Source organism: Euleptes europaea, chromosome 11 (assembly GCF_029931775.1).
Source record: "Euleptes europaea isolate rEulEur1 chromosome 11, rEulEur1.hap1, whole genome shotgun sequence".
NCBI lineage: Eukaryota > Metazoa > Chordata > Lepidosauria > Squamata > Sphaerodactylidae > Euleptes > Euleptes europaea.
Genome location: NC_079322.1, coordinates 1554309 through 1579435, shown reverse-complemented (window position 1 = coordinate 1579435; position 25127 = coordinate 1554309). Strand labels below are relative to the sequence as shown.

The window sequence follows — 25127 nt, the reverse complement described above, 5'->3', positions numbered from 1 at the left end:
AGTCCTTTACTACTTCAATCGCACAGTCTGAGGCCCGGTGGGGGGGTAAGGCATCACATTCCTTAAGGTCGAAGACATCTTCAAAGTCCCGGTATACAGCGGGTAGAGCCGGTGGTACTGGGGCAGTAGAGGTTAACGCTGGAACGGGCGGAAATGGCAGAGCAAAGTTTTGCCGATGCTGGTCGCAGGTGGGACTAGCGAAAGAAATAGTGTCTGTTTCCCAATCAATACTGGGACTATGTCCTTTAATCCAGTTAATTCCCAAGACCACTTCAAATCGGATAGGGGCTATAGTGAAGTCTATTTGTTCCCAGTGGGAACCAATTCCCATTGCCACCCCTATGGTGCGATGATCAACTGGACCCCCCTGGAATTGGCTCCCGTCCATTTGAGCAAATTGGACGGGGGCGGGTAAAGCCTCTGAGTCGGCTCTGAGGGCAGCAAACGTGGCTTCGCTTATGAGAGTGCGACAGCAACCGGAGTCAATTAGTGCTTTGACGGGGATTTGTGGACCTCCGTTAAGTTGTTGTAAAACTGCATCTACGTAGACGGTGGAGTCCACTTCTTTGATTTTGGTAGGAGCATTCGGTTTGATAGGAAGATCCTGAGAGGTCTGTGGAGATGCTCCATTCACCACAGACCGGAGCCGTTTTTTGACAAGTCGAGGGGAGATTCCAGGTTTAAGGCTGGAGAAATCCAAGGGTTTTCCTCATCCGAAGAGGGAAAGCTGTCCCCCAATGGGGCACTTGTAATCCGAGACCCGGCGGGGTCGTTGGAAGCAGGCAGGGAGGCTGGGTCCCCGGCATGGAGTGCAGAGGGTGTGGGCCTTCCCGGAGCTGCGCTGCGGGTGGCCGCGGTGCCTCTGCGTGGTGGACGACCTCGGGCGCGGGTTGTCGTGCTGGGACGAAAAAATTCCTGGCGGCGTGGGCAAACGGCTGCAAAGTGGCCCATTTCTCCGCATGTAAGACAGGCACCCCTCTGAAATCGGACTTCACGTTCCTGGAGCGGACGTGAGGGATTTCGTGGGACGAGCAGTGGTGCCTTGGGTTGAGGCTTTTGGGTGCCCTTCTCCTTGTGCTTTTGACGGACGAGAGAAATAAAGCGGCGGCGGCTTTCCACTTCCTCGGCTAATAGGATCCAGCCTTCGAGGGTATCGGGATCGCCCCGCATGTAAGACCAGTTCAGAATGTCAGGATGCAAGGCTTCCCTGAAATGATGGATTAGGGTGGTCTCGGGCCAACCTACAATTTTACTTGCCAGTCGCTGAAATTCATCGGCAAATTCCCGAACTGTAGCAGAGCCTTGTTTTAATTGTAAAAGTTCCGTTTTGGCTCTTTCTCCCAGGAAGGGGTCCTCAAACCTCCTTCTCAGGGCAGTCATGAAGTTGTTGAGGGAACGAATCGCACGAGAGCGGGTGTCAAACTGGAGGACCATCCAGTCAGCCGCTTTGCCTGTCAGGAGGGAAGCTACGTACCGCACCCGGCTATCTTCCGTGGGGAAAAGTTGACCTTGTTCTCGCATATAACTGTCCACTTGATGCAAGAAACAAGGCAAAGTCTCAAGAGATCCGTCATACGTAGTCCTCAATTTGAGTTGCTTCCAAGGGCCGGGCGCGGGCTGACCCGGTTGCACGGGTGGTCCGGGCGGAGGAGCAACAGGAGCTCCAAGAGGCAAGGGTGGAGCAGGCACATTAGCAGGTGGTTGCACGGGTGGTCGGAGTGGAGGAGCAACAGGAGCTCCAGGAGGTAAGGGTGGAGCAGGCACATTAGCGGGTGGTTGTACGGGTACCGCCTGACCCGGTATCGGAACGGGCTGTCTCTGAGCTATCAGGGTTTGTTGTAATTGCCTGTTCTCGTGAAGCATAAGTTCCATTACTTCTTGGAGTTGATCCACACGGTCGGAGAGCTCCCGATTCTGGGCTCGTAAAAGATGAACCTCCTCACTTGGGCCCCCAGTAAGATGAGGCTTACTGGTTCGGAAGCTCGTGGCCCATTGAGAGCTATCCCCATATAAATCCTCGTCTTCAGACTCATCTGAGTCTCGACGTCGGTCAGCCAAACGGCGTGCGCGTTGGGTCGTACGCGACGGGACAAACGCCGGGGAAAAGGTGAGACCTGATAGTCCCAGTACATAGTCCTTGGGGCGCGTGTCCACGTTCGCCTGATTCCTTGCTGCAGCCGCCCTGGCTGCTTCCGCCGCCTCTCTCTCTCTTGCGACCCTAGCCGCTTCGGCGGCTTGCTGATCCGCAAGAACTTTGGCGTTCTCAAGTCTTAGGGCAGCCTCTGCCGTAATACGTGGCAAAAGTTCTGTCTCGAGGAGCAAGAGTATGGGGTCAGGTTCCCCGCCCAGCAGAGGTTGTACTCGAACCGCCAGTGCGGATGCCTCGGCTCCAAACGTCGGGGTCAAAACTTGAGCCAAGGTGGCTACCGGGGTGTCTTTTGTACATTCCACAAGGAGAAGAGCGGTGCTAATAGCGACTCGCTTGGCCTCAGCCTGGCAGCTGGCCGCATCCGGGATCAGGGAAAAACCCTCCGGTGGGGCTCCCGCCATGGTAGAAAGAGTTTGTCGAGAAATAAGATTATCCAGAAGTCCAGTTAATATTTGTAAATCCTCAGTCGCCAATCGGGCATCGTCCAGTAATTGATCCAAGTCCTGAAGATCTAAACGAGCATCAGTATCCTCCGATGTTAACATCCAGAGACGTCCTGTAAGAGATTGCCACTGCGCGTGTACCAGTCCCCTCAAGCGGCAAACCTCTCGGTTCGTCCGGAAAAGTTCAGCAATTAAGTCCTGTAACAGAGTAGGGTCCTCTGAGAAGGGCTCCAGGGTAGTAGATCACCTGGAGAGCTGCACAGCTCCCATCCAAGTGGCAGGCGAACCCCCCTGGGCTCCAGCCTGGCTAGGAGAATGGTGAAGATGTGAGATAGCTGTCATAATGTCAGCCCTTGGCCCACAGAACCAGAAATCACCACAAAGTCGTATAGAGTCCAAACAGGTGGATTTTACTGATCAAATAGGCATACAGTGCAAACGAATAAAATGACAGCTATGAAAGGCTCACTAGCTGGGAGATATTATAAGGCAGGAAAGGCGGGAGATTACACGCAGGAATACAGTTTCCCAGGAGCTGAGTTCCCAGGCTTAGGCTTAGGCATGCGACCTTGGGGGGCAGACAATACAGCACAGAGACAGAGGCAATAACGGAACCGAGATAGCAGCCTGACAGGAAGGGAGAACCGTGCGGACCGCCCTGAGATTCTCAGAGAAAGGGCAGGATAAAAATGTGTAGACATATGCAAAAAATGAACTATACTTCCCCTTTTAGGAATACATCCCAATTATTAGCTAGTGAGAAGCGTTGATGGGGTGATGGGGAGAAGTCATGTCCCTAGAAAACACATAATGTGGCCCTTTTGATGAGCACTGTTCTCTGCTGCAAAATAAAATAAAGTTGCACTAACACAATATATCTGGGATTCCCTGGGACCACCACGAGTCCCCCCGTTAGCATTAGTGTGGTGGTGGAAAGAGACGTTTGGAGGTGGTTTGCCATTGCCTTCTTTTGCATGGTTTGAGAGAGTTCTGAGAGAACTGTGACTGGCCCAAGGTCACCCAGCAGGCTTCATATGGAAGAATAGGAATCAAATCTGGTTCTCCAGGTTAGAGTCTGACGCTACACCATGCTGGCTCTGCTCCTTTCTCTGACTCTCCTTTTCTTTTGTTTCCTGTGTCTATTTCGTGCTAAACAACTTCCCAATTAGATTATTAATATAGCAGGCATGCAGTTTATGCACACCAAGTGCTTGTTATATTTGAGAAATGTAATCCTTTGCACACAGTGCCCTAGATAGCTGTCCACAGCTGAGTCCAGTGCCTCTGATAGTTGCTGGGGAAGGAGGAGGCAGCATTAAGAGGCCAAAGAGCCAATAGCTGGCCAACTGAACTTAGGCCCAAGGGGTTTGCACTTGCACATGTTTGGTGGTGGAAAGTGCCATCAAACGATAGCCGACTGTGGAGCGTGGCCTTGGCGGTTGACGATCCTGGGCACACATGCTCCACTGTGGGGCGGTCGAGGAGAGCTTCCTCGGCCTCAGACCAGTCCGACGGGAAGTCTGAGCTGTCCTCCCCTTCAGTAGCAGCCAGCGTGACCCTGTTGCTTCACAGCGTCTGGTCAGCTGCTGCCCAAAACTCTTATCCTCAGCCTCCGCTTCTCCCGCCTTTTATCTCCCCCTCTCCTTTCCGCCTCCGCCCGCCTGGCTAGCCCGCACCTCTGGGCTCCTCCCCCGAACCCATATAGGGCCCCTCGGTCTTCCTTTCTTCCCCAACCTCCGGCCTCGGGGCACGCCTCCGCCCTGCCCTCGCCCGGCCACCTGTCAGCTGGGCGGTGTCCACGCTGCCCCGCCTCGCAGCTACCGTCTCGGCCTGGTTCGGCCTCGCCGCCTCTTCCCTCTGCCCGCCAGCCGGTGCCGGCTGGCAGCGGGCACCCCACCCACATGTTGGGGAGCGGTGCACACTCTCTGCCCCGGCTGTCCCCCCTGCCCTTCTCTGGGTGTCCGCCAGGGTTCCCTGCGGCGATGCTGCCCCCGGGGAGAAGTCGCGGGGCCACGCCCCACCTTGCGGGCTGTTGGCATCCCGCCCTGGCTCTGCCCGGCCCTGGTTGCAGCGGCCCGGCGAGCTTTGGCCTCGAGGTAAGTGCGGCGGGGGGGGGGGGGAAGGCCCGAGTCGGGGTTTGTGCTGGCTGCTGGCCCCGGACACCGACTTATGGCGATCCTGGAGGGTGTTCAAGGCAAGAGACTAACAGAGGGTGGTTTGCCATTGCCTGCCTCTGTGTAATGACCCGAGACTTTCTTGGTGGTCATCCATCATAGTACCAACCAGGGCTGATCCTACTTACACTTCTGAGATCCAACAAGATCGGGCTAGCCTGGGCCATCTAGGTCAGGGCATAATAATTGTGTGCCGTCAAGTCACAACTGACTTATGGTGACCCCCATGGGGTTTTCAAGGCTGGAGATGTTCAGAGGTGGTTTACCATTGCCTGCCTCTGTGAAGCAACCCTGGACTTCCTTGGTGGTCCTCCATCCAAGGACTAACCAAGGCCAACTCTGCTTAGCTTCCAAGATCTGACCATGGAGGCTTTTCTTATATGAAAGCCACTTTCTCATACTCAGGAAAACTGTAGCGTATCCTGCTAAATGTGACAACTGTTATAAAGGATAAAGTACTATGTGAACCAATCATCTATCAGCATCCGTCATTTTTGTGTCCCATTTTTTATGTTTTAGAAGTATCCATTTTGGGTCACATTCTGACCAGAGTTATAGGGCAAATGATAGGGTTAAAAAACAAAGATTCTGTTGTTTCCAGAGTTAGAAATACAGGATGGGGCTAAGTGAGGCCTCAGACTGGACAAGTGGAAGAAGGGTTGTGAAGTAGTCCTGGGAGATATTCCAAATAAGGTAAATCGGAGGAGGGTTCCTGGTAAGGAGGGGATGTTTGGGCGAACTGGCTTAACCTAATTACTGGAGTGGAGCTTTGACAGGCAATTTTAACTTTATGAACTAGTACTGCTAGACCAGGAGTCCCCAACATGGTGCCTGTGGAAGCCATGATGCCACCGACACCTTTTCTGGCGCACACCAAGTGTTTTTAGAAAGTGGACAGGGCCAGGTCTGGGTTTTGCCCAGCAAGGCTTCTGATTGACCCCTGGAGATTTGATTGGCTGTGTAGCTTTTTTTTAAAAAAAATGTTGCTTTGGCAGCAGCTACCACCACAGCACAAGGATCTTCAGTGTGTGACTGAAGGTAAGTTGCAGCAACCATTATGTAGCTGGCTCCACCTTCCATGGCAGCCAGTTTGTGGCTGTGCCCATCAAGCTGTGCCAGAATTGCAAAGGTGATGTGAAAGGCCTCAGCATGGGACCCTGGACAGCCAATGCCAGTCTGAGTAGACAATACTGACCTTGATGGACCGATGATCTGATTCAGTATGAGGCAGCTTCATGAGTGTTCAAGATAAAGGCTTTTCAGAGGTGAAGCAAGGCTGCTGAAGGAAGATAGGGAACGATTCCTTTCCTTTATCTCTCTCTGTTCTTTATTCTCACAGACCAACAGGTCACGAGCAGAACAAATTCAATAAGTTCAGTAATACAGAAATAACCAAACATGCAGATATACAAAATCTAAAATATACAATTAAAAGGAAATATGATTTAAAACCATAGATAATTTTCCCCCCACATTGAGAGTTACATTTAGATCAATATAAGCTTTGCAACTGTCTCTTGCTTTAGAGCAGGTCTCCATTTCTGGATGTATACTGTGATCCATTTATCTTTGGCAAGATCATACTTTTTACAATCAATTACAAAATGCCAGACGGTGTCCAAGTTCCCTAATTTACAATCACAAAATCGTTCAGAAAAAAGAAACCCTGAAAACTGACCTGCTAACACCCCCTATGGTAATATATTTACAGCCCATTCCTGAAGGCCCCCCCCCCACGAAAGTCTTCAGGAGGTGGTGTGACATCGCCACCAGCATAAGTGTGTGTAATTGCGCAAGTACCGCGGGACCGCGTCTCACCCCTCCGCCGGTGCAGCTTCTCCATGGTACAGGCCACGGCGTAGAGAGGCCGTGCCAGCACAGGGGGGTGTTCCAGGGGCGGGGCGGGGGGAGGAGCCACCGGTTAGGCGGCTCCCTATCCCGTTTCGGCCTTGGCTGGCGGCGGCAAGAACAGCGTTGCTGTACCTGTTTTTGAGCAGGCGCAGCCTCGCTGTTTTCAATGGGGCGAAAGGCCCCTTTAAAACAAAAAAAAAGCCACGAGACGGCTTTTTGTTTTGTTTTCCGGCGTACGCGAAATGGCTTAGGAAGAGGCACTGCTGCCATCTCCGTACACCGTCAGCTCAGGAATGGGCTGTAAATCTGGCTTTGGAGAAAAGTATGCTATATCTGCAGACAGTTATAAATTTACAATAAGCAGGTAAGGTCCTTGGAATGGGGTGGCCCAGATAGTACACAGAACATACTCTGTGTACTCTACCGCCACTGCTCCATTTGTCAAGATTCAACTTTTTAGATCTCACCAGTTTACATGCAGAGGGATATTCCATTTGCTTTAAAATCTCAAAAGACAAACTCAGTCTCTGCAATCTATCATCTACTAATTTTTGCCATGAACTCTGAAAACCATCTTTAACAATTAAATGCAAATAGCGCCACTCTGGAGAATGAAGCATTTTAAATCTAAAAGTAAATGTTGCATCCCAAGCTTTAGCTTCCAAAGATGGTTCTGCAAATTCCAAACAAATTGCTGGACCAGAGATACATGTTTGCAAGTTGGACATGGAAGGTAAAAAATAAATTACCGTAGGCATTAATTTTGGCAATAGCCAATGGCATGCCAAATAATAATAACAGGGCTACCTTAGCCTTAAGTGCCTGGTGGTAGCAGGTATATAATTACCTCCTGAGGTCCGAAAAAATCTCAGGAGAGCTGCTGAGTATGCAAATGCTAGCTTCATGGCAGCAGTCATATGACCTGTCCAGGGCATGTTATAAGAAAAAACCCAGATAGCGAAATTTATTAACCTGCTCAATTAAGTGGCCATCCATATTCCAGGGGAAATGGTGAGATGGAATGCCTTTACAAAATACTATAACCTTAGTTTGTTTGTTTTGATAATTTATATCTAAGGGCTCTTGAAAGCAATAAAATGCAAACACACAGCCCAATCCTAAGGGGGGGATAGATACGTGACGGCCAGGAACGGTGCAATTGCACCTCTTCCTCAGACGCTTCCCAGCTGGAAAATATATGTAATAAATGAGATAAAATCCAAAAACCCATGAAACTCCTCCATGGAGTTTCATGGGGCTAGGCCAGCTGTTTTGCTGGCCTAGCAACGCTGCAGCATAGAGAGGTGTTCCCAGGCCAAATGGAAGTTGCCTGAAGCCAGCTCTGCCGACTAAAACACCCCAAAAACACCCTCTGGACACCGGCACCAGGAGTTTTGTCAGGGCTACACTGCCGGGGAGACAGTGCTGGCGGCCAAGGCCCACGCTGCTGCGTAGATCCCTGGGGCTGGCATAAGTGTCGGCGCCTGTGCCACTTATCACAGCGCAAAGTGGGATGGGGTAACTCTGGCTCCTATGGCACTTTGTCCCCCCCTTAGGATTGCATGGCTAGTAGACATCTTAAACCCACACGAGACCGTGAAATCAACACAGCATCATCTGCACAGAATAAATTTGAAACAGGTGTCTGGGACAAATGAGAAGCTCGGAATAATACACTTCTCTTGTATTTTGTGTTCCTGAAATGTTTTTGTTTTTTAAGTCAACTGTGGTGGCAGTGCTGCCTAAGGTATTGCAAGTAACTACCTTGTGCAGCCAATATTTTCACAGTAGTAGATGAGACATCATAACCACATCAGTTCTGGTTTGTTTGTTTTTTTTTTTGTTTTTTTAGCCCTTAAAAGCTTTGCTGCAGAGAGACAGGAAAGACACTGGCAGCCCAATCCTGAAGGGGGCTGGCCAAACAATTTACATTATATTCTCCTTTATTATTATTTAAATCCACATATTTAGACTATTGAGAGCAAGATTAGAGCCCCCCACAAACCACCACACACATACAAACCATGACCTAACAACTGGCATAGCAGAATGATTCAAAGTCTTCTCATCTTAATGGGATATATGCCGTTCTATTTGTTTTTTCAAAAAAAAGAAAGAAAGCTTTCTTCCTGTAGGCATGCAGCTGTCAAACTAATTTAGTGTGACTTTTATGCAGAAAGCATTTTAAACAATCCCAAATCCATATGTAATTATACTCTGAGTGTTCGGGGAAGTAGCGTAAACACATTTTACTCATGTTTCTGAATAGTGTGTGAATGAAAATTCCTTTGATTCATTCCATCTCTTTCCTGTGTCACATTCAAATCCTCAAAATCCTAATTTGCTTCCTTTCCCCCCATTCTAGCAACCGATTCTTTGAGATTAAAATGCATAAACATATCTTCGATTTTTCCTGTGATTTGTGTTTGCGATTCAAAAGAAAAGAAAGTAGAGGGAAGGGTTGTGTTTATTAAATTATGTTCCCTCTACCTCCCAAAAGCCTGTAAATGGATATTGTGTGCAATGGAGGAGTTGAAGAGTGAGCATCACAAAGAAAGACCGAGCTGTCAAACAGATAAAAAGAAGTGGAGGGGATGTGCAAGGGATTGTGGGAGAGAAGGGAAAATCAAATTGGATATCCCACCTACCCACCCCATTCTGTAAACTTTAGGGGACTTCAGCTTGGATAATTTCCCCTCCTCTCTGCCTTTTTTCTTTTCTTTTCCCCTTTAACTACTCTCAACTACAGTCAACACTCAGTGGCTCCCAGAGCCACCAAGCAATTGGGGGGATGGGGGTTAGGTTAATTTACGAAAAAACTATTTTGCATACCTGGGGAATACCCTGAGTATGTGGGAACCCCAAACTTGTCTGCAATTGGAGCAGTTTTATTACCTTCATGATCATTACCTGGGTCTGCCCCTTCATTTGTAGGAGTGACAGGGGAGGACCCCTAACAAAACAGTTGTCGGCTGTTTATAGAACACCACTCAAGTCCAGTAGCACCTTAAAAACCAACAAGGTTTCCAGAGTGAAAGCTTTTGAGAATCAAAGCCCCCTTCTTCAAACTGTTTTTAGCATATCCTAAATACATTTAAAGATTGATTTTATCTATTTAAAACATTTATTAGCCACCTTTCTCGCTTGAGGAACTCAAGCCAGTTCTCAGTACAAAAGGCAGCTTACAACATACAGTACGTTCATCTCTTTGTGGACATTGCATGTAGGGAAAAGGTTATGGATTATATAAGGAGCACTGTAAAAACAATCCGTCTCTGGGTTTTTGTTTAGTTTTGTTAAGATTTATTCAATATGTGTACAAATTGCAGCTTTATGAAAATCAACTTGGATACAGCTTGAGGGTGCCACCTTAAGCGGAGAGATCCGTCGCAGAGTATGTTCTTAGTATGCACGAAGTCTCATATTCAGTCCCTGGCATCTCCACTCAAAAGACCTCCGATGGCACTGCTAGTTAGAGTAGATATCTGAGTTAGAGGGACCTCAGGGAGTTTCATATGCTCACCTCCTGCCCAACTTGCAATCCCTTTACAACCCGGGCAGGCATCTAATTTTACATGATGGTGACATTTGGAATTGATGAAGTAGCGTTGATCTGACCTGGCCTTTCTTCCAGCCTCCTACACAGGGTCAGTGTAAATCCTAATATCAGGCAGCAAGTCTTCTGAGCAACCGACTCTTCTCTTGCAGTTTCGCCTGGTTGTAAAGACAGCACTGAAGTTGCTCCTTGTTTTTGTGGAGTATACAGAATCCAACGCACCCCTCCTTATCCGAGCTGTGTCCGTTGTAGATGAAAAAAGAGGTGAGTCACTAATACTATGCAGTCTGTTTATTCCTGTGATATGAAGAAGGGCAACGTCACCCATGGGGTGGGAGTTCTGTAGGAGGCATACAGCCTGGGTGAGGAAGGCCGGCATTTCTTGTTCGGTGACCCCAGCTGTGAATCCACACTCAGATCATTTGGGACGGATGTGCCAAACTATAAGCGCCACGGAACCTGAGCTTGTTGGAGTGCTTGGGATTCCTTGTGTTTCTTACCCACTCTGCTGGGTCCAGTCATATGTACAACTGTTCCCGTGTTCCCCTGCCACAGGTTTTCCGATTGCGCCATCAAGTGGTTGAAGAAGCAATGGCAAGCAAACATAATCACAAATGCCCATTTTGTCTGGATCAAACGGACTCCCTAGCCCACATGGTTTTTGCATGTCCACAAAATAATATTGCACAAAATAAATATATCACTCCCTGGATAAAACAGCTAAAGACACTTTCTGAGAAGCAGATACTGCGTTATCTGCTGTCAAGTAGATCGGTCAATTGCGTGAGAGATGTGGCAACTTTTCTCTTTATAGTGTCAAGGAAAAATTAAATTTCATCTCCCCTTTTTAAAGTGTGAAGTGGCTGATGGATAGCCAGTGGCTGTTAAACCAAGGGAGAGGAGGGGATAATCACAACCAGCTGAGCTTGTGCCTGTTCTGTCAGGTGCTCAGATGATCAAGTAGGCGACACAGACACATGGAACGCTGCTGGGAAGATGAGCAAGTTGGGGCCGCTGATACATACTACAGGACAGTCGGGCAACACTCAACAGAACACATGTACAGTGTCACTTATGTTTTGGCTCATACACATTTCCAGAATCAATTGATCCTGGGAGCAGTTTTTTTCAGGAGAAGCTGAATATGTCTCCTAAAAATGTCTGTTCTTATTAATGCAACTAAAGGCAGCTCTGCCCCCCCTCGCCCCCCCGGGAATGCCCCCCTGGATGCCATGCGGGGAGTTTTGCCAGGACTATGCCACTGGGGATAAAAATGTCTAAAAATGTCTGTTCTTATTAATGCAACTATTTCTAGGAAGAGAACCATTAATAATCTCACTTTAAGACAAAGTCGAGATGTGCACATGGTTTCAGATCTTGAACTACAGGTGGACTCCACAGAGCTTTTCTGTTTCCCTACCTGGGTAGCTGCTGCGTGTGCTCATTAACCCCCCCACCACCACCACGAAGCAGCCCCAGCCCCAGATTGATTATTTAGGAAAATTTATTTGCCTCTTCTCCAGAGACTGGCTCAAGGCAGCTCACAAAGTAAAAACAGTACGTTCAAAATCATAAAAACAACAGTGTGAGTATGACTAGCAATAAAAACAAGCCATAAAACAACATTCAGCAAGCTACCTCAGATCAACCTAACGCAAAACAGTTCTTCACTTGCATTACAAGCAAAAATTTGGAAAGAAAGCAGTCGCATAGCTCAAGCAGGTGAGTCCTTTGAGAGTACAGAGTACAGGTGAAGAAGTCACATACATCAATGCAGCATATTCCCAAGGAATTAAGTAATAGTTCTAGAAATAATTCATGCCGTATCACAGGTGGGGGATACTGAGAGATGACACAGGTCCAAGCCAGCCAGGAAATCCATGGAAGACCAATCCTAAGTACAAACTCAACACCTTATTCAGCACTCTTACTGTGCGATCCTAGGAGGAAGCTTAGATTGGAGTAACTCTGGAGAGAACTGGAGGGTTAGTCCCGTTTACAACTAAGAAATACCAAGGCAGAAAAAATACTTGCCAGTATTTTAATGTTAAAAGACATTTAACACTGAATTTTCTCCAGGAAACATCCCTTCTTGCAGAAGTGGGGCTTTTGAGGGGTCTGCAAATGGTCCTTGCCAGAGACCCGGCCCCTTTTCACTGCTTTGCATAGTTTGTTTGTGACCCTCATTCACCACCCTCATTGTTTGCACATCGTTCCCTACATCAGCACCTTTAAAAAAGAAAACCAAACCTCCTTCTCGCTGGCTATGTGATCCCCTCCAGTAGAGACTGTAACGTCACCCAGTTTGATGATGTTTGCTGCCAGTCAGAATTACTTGTTAGAGATGAGCCTATTCTGCTCATATTCAGTTATCTTCTGGCGAGAAAAGAGAATTTCAGAATGGATTTTGTGCTCAGTGTCCTTCCACTGAACCTTAAGCATTTCCCCTCTTTGAATGTTTTTGGTTTTGTTTGTTTGTTTTGTACAATATTTCATTCTCGGTTTTGCTGCTAAGAGTCAGTACTTTGGTGACTCGTCCAAAGCTTTTGATTCTGTCGACCACTGAACTAATGGGCCTCCTGAAATTTAGAGAGAGAGAGAGAAGGAAATTGGTGCCTCTTTTGCTGAATTCCTTCAATCTAGTTGAAGTCAGACAAACAGAGAACATCCAAACAGTAGCATGAAGTACGGTTTGTCTGAATGTGCTGAAAACATTTGATAAATATCCTGCAGCCGAGGAATTCGTTGAACCCGTGGACTGTTGAATTAACAACTCTGAACCCTCCAGTGAGGCAGACCAGGAACTCTAAAGAACTCTAATTCTCCAATTAGGACTACCAGTAAATAAAAAACTAAATTAGTCAAATGTGGTCCTAAATAAAACTGTCTTGAACTGCTGCCTCCTAAAGATTGACAGTGAGGGGGAGCCATGTGCACCTCCCTGTAGGGCTGTTGAATTAAATTTTTTTGGAATAGTTCGGATTCGGCTGAATTTGGCCCGTTTAGATTCGGGATATGCCGAAGTCCGAACTCCCCCATTTCGGGTCCGTGCAATTCGGCGGGAATTCAAAGTTCGGGGAAAAAATTCGGCCGAATAAAGCCATTAAAAACACAACTGCGCCTTTCCGCGGCTCTGGGAGGGGCATTTTTGGGGGTAGAGGTCCCAAACTTTCAGCGGAGCTTCAAAGGACCCTTCTTGCCAGACCCCCCAAGTTTTGTAAAGATTGGGTCAGGGGGGGCTGAGATATGGGCCCCGAAAGGGGTCCCCCACCCTGCATCTCTGAGCAGAGCTTGCCACCCATTCACAAAGCTCCCAGCCCCGACAAACAGCTGATGAGAGCAAGGGCGGGGCAGGTGCAAAGAAGTTTGCAAAGCAACACAACTGCAAAGCAACACCTTTGCAAACATGCAAAGGGCGGGGCAGGTGCTAAGAAGTTTGCAAAGCAACACAACTTCAAAGCAACACTGCAAAGCAACACAATTGCAAAGCAACACCTTTGCAAACATGCAAAGCAACACCTGACACCTGGGAGTTTGCAAACCATGGAAAGGGACAGAGGCAGCTAGCTATGCATAATGAGCAGGAGGGGGTGGGATTTCCCCTTTTGCATGGGACTCGGGACCAGGCAAATGCATTCTTTAAGTCACCATTTGAAAACCAGTTTTAGCAAGCATCAAAATAGACCTAACCGTCGTATGAATGAGGGAAAACCTGAGGACATACAACTGAAGCCCCCCCTCAAACCAGGGAGAGAGAGACTCGAGGGGGCACACACACACCCCAGGCAGAACGGGCGAAAGCCCCCTTTGGCTTCCCCCCCACCCACAGAAACTGCTCCCTCCCCACACACACACAGACTCTGCTTCCCCCCACACACACACACACAGGAGAAAAAGTATAGATTAAAGCCCCCAAAGGGCTTACTGTGGCTGTCTTCTGTTCCATCAAGAGGGGCTGGGAGGAGGACTGGGTAATCCAAGGCGATTCCATTTAAGCACGGGACATTTTGCTCTGGAGATGCATACAGGATCAGGTGATCCATTCATCCCAATAGGGAAAAGGGAAAAGGGGAAAGCCCATATCTCGGGGTCCCCTGACCCAATGTTTACAAAACTTGGGGGGTCTCTTAAGAAGGCTTGTCTGAAGCTCCACTGAAAGTCTGGGGTCTGTACCCCCAAAAATGCACCCCCTGCAAGTCTGGCAAGAAGGGTCCTTTGAAGCTCCGCTGAAAGTTTGGGACCTCTACCCTCAAAAATGGTTCTGCTCAATTGGTTCTGCTGGGTCATTCAAGCAGCTGAGCTACTCCCTTTTCGGAGCACCTGAGGTGAATTTCCTCCCTTGCTTGAGGGACTAACAGCAAAATCCTGAAGAGGGGGCAGTAGTTCCACAGTGGCCGGGAGCGGCACAGTCACGCCACCTTTTCCGAGGCTTCCTGGCCGCCACAGGGAGAAAGAGACCTCAAAAAACTAAAAAAAAAAAAGTTTAAATGGGGGGATCCTCCACTGCCGACAACATGGCTACACCACTGGAAAAGGTAGCGCAGCCCCGCCGCCGCTCAATGGGGGTGTTCCTGGGGTGAAAGAGCTACACACACACCCATGCTCCAGTGTGGGCTTTTCTTCCCATCATAAGGTGGCATCTAAGCCAGCGCAGGGTCACGCTGGCTCCAAAGGAGTTCTCCCCACTTTAGGAATGGGTTCGAAGTTTTAATACCAAACCTGATGGACTGGATTCTGTACATCTTGAGTTCTTGGGTTAGGGGATCTTGGGGTGCACACACAATGGGTCTAAGGGTGAGGGGGTGCAAGAGGGACCCCCTGCTGGGTAACAACAAGGAAGTTCACCTAGAACTTTCTGGGAATTAAGATCACAGGGAGCAGCCCCTCCTGACTGTCCCACCAAATCACAGAAGCTCCTCTGATGAGCACACAAGAGAGGGCCTTTTCAGTGGCAGCCCCACAATTATGGAACATCCTCCCCAGGGAGGTAGGGCTGTCGATTCGGTTTGGCCTGAACCGAAAAACAGCCGAATTTCCCCTGATTCGGCGGTTTTTAGTTCGGGACGAACCAAACTAAAAAATGGTGGGAAACCGGGGGAGCCGAATTCAGCGAGTTCTGGAGTTCACGAAAAAATCCGGCAAATTCGGGGCCGTCAGTAAGCAGCATTTTTCTCCCCCGGCCAATTGGTGGCCAAGCAGAACCAATTGAACCCTTCTTGCTACTGGACTAATCTTTTTAGGCTTTTTTTTTTTTTTTGCATGAAGAGGATGCTCTGTCTGCATGACAGGCCTGACACAGGGACAGATTTGGGCAACAGTTTGGTCTTAAAAGTAAGTTGCTTCGTTTAAATATTAATACACTTGAATGCAGTTGTATCAGAAATGCATCCAAAGTAGCATCTGTTTCTTCAAAGGAATTTTTGAGACAGGTCTTATCAGTATCATTACAGTGTTTTTTTCTTGGCTAGCTGGCAGTAATTCTTTATCTGATGGGGAAGAAAATAGAACACAGTTCTGTTTTCTATTAGAACGCCTATGGGTACGATTTGGCAGGAAGTTTTCCTACTCAAGCCCCACTGAAATGAATGAGAAAGGTACAAGAAAGTTTTGCCTCTCCCATTCATACCAGTGGGGTGCCGGGAAGTGAACTTTCTGCTACTAGTGTGGGGTAGTGATTAGAGTGTTGAGTGCGCCTGGCCTCCCCCCTGCCACTTTAAGTCTTTAGAAGACAGCTGAAGACGGTTTTATTTAGGAGTGCATTTGGTTACGTATTAGTAGTCCTGAGTTGTAATTTTAAATTGGGTTTTTTATGGTTTAATGTATTTTATTTTATGTGTTGTATCTATGTTGTACGTTGGGTTGCCAACTCTGGCTTGGAAAATTCCTGGAGATATGGGGCCATTGCCCAGGAGGAGACAAAGCTCAGGAATGGGATGTCATTCTAGGACTCCTGTTTGTCCTAGACTCTATGGCAGGGGTGGGGAACCTTTTTCCTGTCAAGGGCCATTTGCACATTTATGACATCATTCGGGGGCCATACCAGGTGTAGATCTCCCGGTGGGGGGGAGAGGCTAGGGTTGCCAGGTCTCCAGCCACCACCTGGAGGTTGTCAACCCTAGGAGAGGCTATGCAGAGGAGGGAGGGAGGGAAGGAAGGAAGGAAAAAGAGGGAGGGAGGTTTCCCACACACACACGCACACACACCTTCCCGGTTCCCCCCCCCTCCACACACACGCACTCACCGGGCCATGCAAGCGGCCCAGCGCAATCAGGGGAAGCCTTCCCGTCTTCCCCCACACACACATGCACGCTTGCGTATGGCCCTGCGGCAGCAATGGCAGCAGCTTCCGCAGGAGAGTTCGCGGGCTGCACCAACTGATGTCGCGGGCCTTAAATGGCCTGCAGGCTGGAGTTTCCCCACCCCTGCTCTATGGTATTCCCTCTGAAGCTGCCATTCCTCCCGGGGGACTGGAGTCCAGAATTCAGCTGTAATTCCAGGAGAACTCCAGGCCCCACCTGGAGAGTGGCAACCCTAGTTGTAAGCCACCTTGCCCTCCATAAGGAAGAAGGGTGGCTAAGAAATGTTTTATATAAATAATTATAGAGAATGAGAGCAGTTATTGCTTCCCCCGCCCATCTATTGCAAATGTGCTGTGTCATTACTGAACTGTTGAGGACTTTCAGGTTATCAATTATTATATCAGTTTTGCTTGGTGAGCATACAGAGTACTGTATGCAAACTGAGGACATTGCAGTCTAAAGGTAGAATCTGGGGAGAAAATGGTAGGGAGTGAGAAAGAAGGAGAGCGTTAAGAAACTGAGATAGTTATTTGCAGTTATTTGTCAACCTGTTCCACGGTGGATTAATCTCTGGAGCCCTTGTGTACGTTTACTGTACAAAAATCTCAACAGCTGCAGTTCACACACACACCCCTTTCCCTGTTCTTCTGTTAGCAAGCCACGTGAGTACATTTACTAGCAAATGTTATGATTAAGAAATACTACGTTTGAGCGACTCCCTGATTTTCTGAATCTGTGAGCTGGCAACATATGTGGGAGCAAAAGGGCTAAAGGAACAGACAATTAAAATGGTGGAGGCAGATAAAGTCAGCAGAATATCTCACAGTTAAGGGAAGTTGTGCCTCCAGCAGAGGGAAGCAGCACGTTTCTTATTTCCTGACCACAATCAATGAAGATTCTCCTGTTTCGCATGGGGTCTTCCCTGATTCACTGAAGAGTGAAAAAGAAATCGTTCCAGTGAGGAAGTTGTAAGGTGCTTTAAAAGGGAGGCTATCCACACGGGAGTCCATTGGGAAACAAAGAGGAAGGGGATTGCTTAGCTTTTCACCTCTCTGAATACCATAAGAGCATCAGAAGAGCCCCGCTGGATCAGACCGGTGGTCCCTCTGGTCCAGCATACTGTCTCACACAGTGGCCAGCCTGTTCTTCTGGAGGGCCAGCAACAGGACACAGAGGCCAAGGCCTTCCCACGAAGTTGCCTCTTGCCACTGGGATTCAGAGGTTTACTGCCTCTGAACGTGGAGGTTCTCTTGAGTCACCATGGCCAGTAGCCCCTGATAGACCTCTCCTCCATGAGTCGAATCCCCATTTAAAGTTGTCAATGCCTGTGACCATCCCTTCATCCTCTGGCAGCAAATTCCACATTTTGCAAGAACATCTGTGCCTCAATGTCGCTACTGTTCCTGAATAATGAATTCATACATCTGTCAGGAGCAGGCCATGAAGACAGTTCATGGTTGTGCTCCCAGGTGCTGTTTTGCAGTTCTCTCCAAGGCCAGTCCGTGCCCCGTGTTTAGACTTCATTGAGTCCTTCATAGATTCCTTTAGTGTGGGAATTGCCAAGTACTCCTTCCTGCCTCTGGGAGGGGGGTTGCCTGGGCTACTGGTTATGTCCTTTTGCTTTTCCGTATATGCCATATTCCTTGCCTTAGCCCCTTACTAGTGTCATTCTGAATATGGCTTCTGTAACCTGTTGATTCTAACCAATAAAACTGCTTTCGTGGACTTGCCGTCTGCTGGAATCTGTTTATGGGTTTGCCGCAGGGCTAGAGCTCACAACATCCCAGTGACAACTCTGAAAAAGGATTTAGAGATTTGGTCCTGGAAAGCGACTCTGTTTTGTGGAGCCTCCATGTACAGCTGACGTGGTGGGCTTGCCAAAGTGGTATCCTACATTCCCCTTTCATGCTTTGATTTTTCTCGTTGCGCGATCAATCAATGCTTGATGAGCTACTGCAGAATGAGAGGTCTGACTCCATAGCAGAGTCATTGGCAGACATTGTGTTTGGAGCAGTGTGGAGGGTGTCTTTTTACTTAGGTCTATGGTGGCTCATTTCTATGTGCAAGCAGTTACTTGACATTGGCCTTGGCAAGTGATGCGTAGGCACATTTGAACTTGTTCATACACCTGGCCTTTTTAGGTGCCTATAGAACGCTCTGACCTGGATAGCCCCAGGCTAGCATGATATCTTCAGATCTCAGAAGCAAAGCAGGGTCAGCCCTGGTTAGTATTTGAATGGGCAACCTCCAAGGAATACCAGGGTTGTGGCATGGAGGCAGGCAACGGTAAACTGCCTCTGAATGTTTCTTGCCTTGAAAACCCTACTCGGTCATCATAAGTCAGCTGTGACTTGACGACACACACGCACAAAAATAGAATACTAGGTTACTCCAAAATAACTAATTCTTTTTAGATTGTAAGCTCCTCCATGTTTTTAATCCATAAAATTCCCTGTGTATTGATGGCACTGTATAAAATAACTAAAATAACACTTCTCTTGTGTTGAATAAAGCTTTTCTTAATGCAGTTGGTCTTAACAGATGTCAGAGTAATCTCTGACCAGCCACTAAGGATCTGCCCTTTTTCTTTCTCCACCTCCCTTCATCTTGGCCCTGAGTAAACTTTGCTTTGTATATTAGCCTGCTACCTTAAATCCAGATGCGACCCCCACATTCGTCGTGTCTTCAAGACATAAGCATGCAGAGCAACAAAGTGTCTTACTCATGATTTATTTTGGAAACAGAGTGGCATGGATATGAATATTTAAGAAGGAAGCGGAAGCTACCAAGGGGGTCATGGGCTTTCTATAAAAAAAGCTGTGGATGAGAATTGCTACTGTTAAGAGATGCTTCATGTTATAGGTCAATCTCATTAAGGGAAAACGTAGAAGGGGAGGAGGGGAGGGGATGAAGAAGCCATCTGACATCTCCATAGCTGTTACACTTGGGGGTGTTCATTTACAGCAGAGTTACAGTATCTGTGTTTGGGTAAAGTTTGAACTCCAGGAAACACAGAAATGTTTGTGATTTTGTTTGCACTGGGTAACTTGAAATCACGGAAGAGAGAAAGAAGACAAGAGCCAGCGTGGTGTAGTGGTCAAGAGCGGTGGACTCTGATCTGGAGAACCAGGTTTGATTCCCCACTCCTCCATATGAGCGGAAGGCACTAATCTGGTGAACCGGGTTTGTTTCCTCACTCCTCCCCATTCCAAGATGTGGCTAGATTCAGAGAATCCCAGGAGCTCTGGAGTCCTCCTCAACCTAGTAGATGTAACTACCCATGCACAGGTGGCGCATGATGGGGTCATCAAAGTTTATGTACATAGAAGGCACAAGTGAGATATGATGACAACCTCATGCTCCATTGGCATAGGAGCACAGAAGCACTTTCTACGTAGTGGAAGCTTTCAAATGAAGGGGGTGTGGGTTCATCTAAGGTTCTGCTCCAACACACTTCCATCCCGTTGCATCTGCAGATTCGCAGAATTTCACCTGTGTCACCATTCGGCAGCCTCTCTAGTCCTTCACTTCTTGCTGCCGGAATGTGGATGAGCGTGGCAAGCAGGGGCAGCTTATTGTGAAGTAGCATATCTGAGGGCAGTGGGGAACACCTCCTCCTGCTGTCTTGCCCATCTTTTGGATGCCCCTTCGTGGGTCAAGAGCCATAAAATGTAACCTGTACAAAGTAGCCAAATTTTTTTAAAAAGTGTCATTCCTGTGCCAAACGTCTTTTTCGCTGGGCCTGGTGGTTTACTGTTGGTGATGGAAAAGGGCTGTCAACTCACAGATGACTTGTGGTGACCCCATATGGGGTTTTCAAGGCAAGTGACATTCAGAGGTGGTTTTGCCATTGCCATTGCCTCTGTGTTGCAACCCTGGGCCTCTTTCCTGGCCTCCCAGGCAAATACTAACCAGGGGCCGCCCTGCTTAGCTTCCTAAATCTCAGGCTAGCCTGGGCCAGCCAGGTCAGGGTGGTTTACAATGATTTAATATGACATTGACAGCGTAGAGTAAATTGGAGAGAATCAGCATATCTATCAAGTCTCAAGTAACAAGAATCCTACTCAAATAACCGTTTTTCTACAGGTTCCTTCATATTATACCGTCCAGTCCGTATACATACTCCTGGTGGGACAGGGAAAAATTCCTCGCCCATACTTCCCGCATTATAGTCCACACGTCTTCGCAGCTCCTGTGCTGCCCCCTGTATGGAATCGTTCCTTGGCCAGTCCCAGGCAGAATATCCTAGAAAGCTTCAGATGGGAGGAAGCGCTTTGTTAGAAAACAAGTAGTATGTCTGTTAACTAAAACATATTTCTGTCATACAGCAGGGATTAAAGTAATTAATTTGCCAAGCTGTTGGAAAGCTGCTGCCTAACAGCCGGCATGAGTAGAGGTCAGAGTCGTTTTAAACCCTTCCTCTTTATTTCCAGTCTCTCTCTTTCTCTCTTGTTACAAACCACAGGAAGGAATTTCTGGTGCAAGGATATAATTTCTTTCAATCATATGTCTTCTTAGAGCCACTGTATTTATTCCATATGTCTTTGCAATATCTGCGCAAATTCCCCTCCCCTGGTATTTACAGAAAATACCTTCTTTTTTTTACAAAAAGTTTGATCGCAAAGAATTTTTTCTCACCTTAAATATTAAAGCCCATTAAACAAAATGGAAATGGTTAAAAAGCAAGAATGGGATAGAAGAATACCTGCTTCCTTACTGAAATTTGACCAGAGAAATCTGATGAATGAGAATTGGGCACCCTGTTATGCCCACCAAAAAGTATTTACTGAGGGCAACCCCCCCAGTGTGAGTTTTCCCACCCTATCCCATAATATTGAGGAACGCTCAGCCCATGGCTCCTCATTACCTTCGTCATCATCATGTTGTGAGTCTTCTTCCAACCCGTCATTGACTGTTGGTGAAGGAAAGAGAGGGGGGCTTAAAACGGATAGTGCGGGAGGAATATGCCTTCATGTTTTCTTCCACAGGGCAAATGACAACTTTGCTTATAGGGCGAGGGGTTAATGTTTAGATGGGGGAAATGACGTGGAGGAGCAGGTTCAGCAATCCCTTTTTCAGTGACCCTCCCCTGCCTCTATTTATTAACAGCCCCACTATCTCACAGCTGATTAGAACTTCAAAGAAAACCACAGAAGGGCCTGATCTTCCGTACTATACCTTGTTTAAAGGTACAGTTCTGTTCACACTTACCGAAAGGTTGGTCCTGTTGAAGTCTTCAATAGCACTGGTCCCAGATTTTAGAAGGCCCCGGGGGAGGTGGGTAACACACCCTTGGTGGGCTTGTCTTCTCACTGTCCTTCCCTCCTCTTCATCATGCTGATGTCTGGACAGGTACCAGTTCAATCCTGCTCCTTTTCGCTGCCATCAGTAAGAAAACCTACGCTGTGTGATTTGTTGTGATTATTTTTCACATCTGAAATTAACCATTAGTTTTACATGTAACTGTTGAATCCCATTTGTATGTTGAATCCCATTTGCATGTTGGACGACTGCGTTTGATCCACTTTCTTTCATTGTTCTTGTTTCCATGTAGGCCTCAAGCCATGGTCCAATGTCATGGAGATCCTGGAGGAAAAGGATGGGGTGGATACAGAACTGCTAGTTTATGCAATGACTTTAGTGAACAAGGTTTGTTTTCACTTGGGATTTGCATATTTATACATACATCATGTCCTTCTGCAAGGCAGCTGACAAAAAACAGCTCTCAGGTGTGCGTGTGGGGAAGGTAGTTGTGGATTTCCTGCATTGTGCAGGGGGTTGGACTAGATGACCCCAGAGATCCCTTCCAACTCTATGATTCTTTCTATGATTCTCAGTATTCTTGGACCAGCCCCCTGCCTCCCCTGGGGTCCACCAGCTGAGATTATCCTCTGAGGCCCTTCTCTGGGGAGTGAACCTTTGGTCACCATGTTGAGTTCCTCAGCAATCCAACTAGCCCGGAGGTGTGTAGCTTTTGTTCTGTCACAATACAGTGGCCTTGTCAAAGACAAGCGCCAGATGAGCTACCCGAGGCCTCACTGTGGCCCCTGTAGTTTGTGGATGGGGCCCACAGCACATCAGCACCTGTGCGTCTCACAGCCATTTTGCTTGGCTTTGGTCAACATTAGGAATTCTGTAGCTAGCTGGCTGGCCTTGGAGGCCAGTGACAGAGATGGGGAGAAGGGATGGAAGGAGGAACTAGGGATGGGGTGAAAAGGAACCCCCCACACACACATATTTTGGTGTCACCTATTTTTGTAATTTCATTCATTATTACATTACAGGGAGTTTGTTGCTGTTACTGTTTTAAAGAGAAAGCATGACAATTCTTATTTTCTGGGACCCAGGATATTCGGCTCTTTTTATGACCACTGCCTTTTTCACCATTAAAGGGATTCATGCTACTTCCCAACTCTCATCTTTCAAATCAAATGGTATACTGGGTGCTTCCTGTCCCATTCGCACACTGGATGACCCAAATCCTGAGCAAGGAATATGGATTAGTACAGCAGCAGCGGGCCTGGTTTTTTTTTCCTTCTGTCGGATCATCACAAACCTGTATTTACCACTTTAAAAAAATCAAACTTACTCATCTCTCTCTAGTTTTCCTCCTTTTCTGTCCTGCAGGTGCACACTTTAAATCCTCTGACCGGTTCGTGTGTCTGTGGTGCAGTGAACCATCTTTAAAAGGGGGACAGGATTGTCTTCCACAGCTAGCCATGATTGTTGCTTGTTGTGTCTAGAAGAGAGGGTACAAAGCCAGTTCCTGATCCCGTTGTCAGAGATTGGCCAAACACATAATCTTTCAATACAAAACAGTGATCTCTAGGGTTGCCAGCTCCGGGTTGGGAAATTCCTGGAGATTTTGGGGGTGGGGCCTGAGGAGGATGGGGTTTGGGGAGGGGAGGGACTTCAATGCCGTAGAGTCCAGTTGCCAAAGCGGCCATTTTCTCCAGGGGAACAGATCTCTTATCGGCTGGAGATCAGTTGTAAAAATGGGAGGTCTCCAGCCACCACTAGGAGGTTGGCAACCCTAGTGATCTGTAAGGTACAGTCCGGCCAAAGCTGAGCATTTTTAACTCTCTTTGATGTCAGTGGAAAGAGTTCAGCATGAACTGTCTCCGAAATCAACATTCTTAAGAGCGCATTTCTTCTGATGGATTGTGTGTTTGTTGCCTATTAGACCCAGGAAGTTGTTCAACTCTCTGTCACATTATTTCCCGATTCCAGCCATGCTTTTCTCTCTGTTGCACTTCCCATCACGGGCAAATACCCGTCAACCATAATCTAATACCTTTCACGATAAAGGGACTGAAGGGCTTTGTTCTTTGCTTTTCAGACACTGGCCGGCTTGGCAGATCAGGATTCCTTCTATGACGTTGTGGACTCTCTAGAAGAGCTGGGGATTGAAGCGGTTTCCCAGAGACACTTGAACAAGAAAGGAGCTGACTTGGACTTGGTAGAGCAATTCAACATTTATGAGGTAATTCTGTGCACCTCATTTTCTGTGTGTCCTTTGAAGTTGGGGTGAGTGTGCCCTGGGTTCTATTGGCTTATGGGTTTTTCTTTTAAAAGTAAAGCCTTCTAGCAATTGAGTATGTGTATTATGTACTCCTGACGACAACTCTTTTCAGACTGATAGTTTCACATCAAGTGAGGAAAATTTCATCCAGCCCTCAATGAACGCAAGTTAGAATTTAGACTGTTAAAAAAATCCATCTGTTTTCACATTCCGGCATGAACTGGGATGTTCCCTCGGTATGATATCTTTATTGGCTTGTGGTTGTGTTAATGGAAATTTGTAAGTCACGTTTGGAACTATTGGCTGGCATTGTGGGATATAAATGTATAATTGAATAAACAAAGTAACCCACAGCAGCATGGTATGAGAAGAGCAGATATTGGTGTCTTAATAATGAATGCCCATTTCAGTCTCTGCAAGCCAAATGCCATAAAATGTCAAGGAACAGTCCTGTGTTGATGTATGCAAGTTTAATTTACTTTCAATAGTAAATTAACTTTTTTTTAGCTCTAGAAAACTTTAGGCCAAATTATTCTGCCTTCTGACAGTCGGGTAAACTCACTGAGCTTCCTGGAAACTTGATATTCTACAGCTGCCTGACAAGAACCACCTTGGGAGGACCTGATGGCTGCAAGAAAGTTGCTTGTCCTGCCTACAGGGGAGAATAAAATCCTGTTGCGGAGGTGCCATCCTTCTCCGCTTGCCCCATATATGCCAGATCAGTGGGCCTTAGAGAGACAGTAGGAACAAACAATCCACAAAGTACCAAACTATCCTGCAGGGCTGGAAAGCTCTATTGTTTATTTACAACAGTTGCCTCCCGCCTTTCTGCTGTGGCTTAATGTTAGAGCATCTGCCTGGCATACAGAAAGTCCAAGGTTCAATCCCCGGCATCTCCAGTTAAAAGGAATCGGCAGGTAGGTGATGGGAAAGACCCCTGCCTGAGACCCTAGAGAGCCGCTGCTGGTCTGAGTAGATAGTACTGACTTTGATGGACCAAGGGGAGTCTGATTCAGTATAAGGCAGCTTCCTCTGTTCCTGTTCATGCTCTTACAAGGGCCCCAAGACAGCTAGCAGTTTAAAACATACATGATAAAATCACATTTTAAAAACATTAAAATCAACCCCTTCCC

At 47.5% G+C, this 25127-nt stretch overlaps 1 protein-coding gene across 1 annotated transcript in view; it reads left to right on the top strand.

The window, feature by feature from the left end:
• Window positions 1-25127, top strand: part of FHOD3 (formin homology 2 domain containing 3) — a 437196-nt gene that overhangs the window by 290775 nt on the left and 121294 nt on the right. The window contains exons 7-9 of the mRNA XM_056857839.1: window positions 10326-10437; window positions 22027-22121; window positions 23812-23955. Coding sequence (XP_056713817.1) covers window positions 10326-10437; window positions 22027-22121; window positions 23812-23955 — 351 coding nt within the window. The remainder of the gene's footprint in view (window positions 1-10325; window positions 10438-22026; window positions 22122-23811; window positions 23956-25127) is intronic.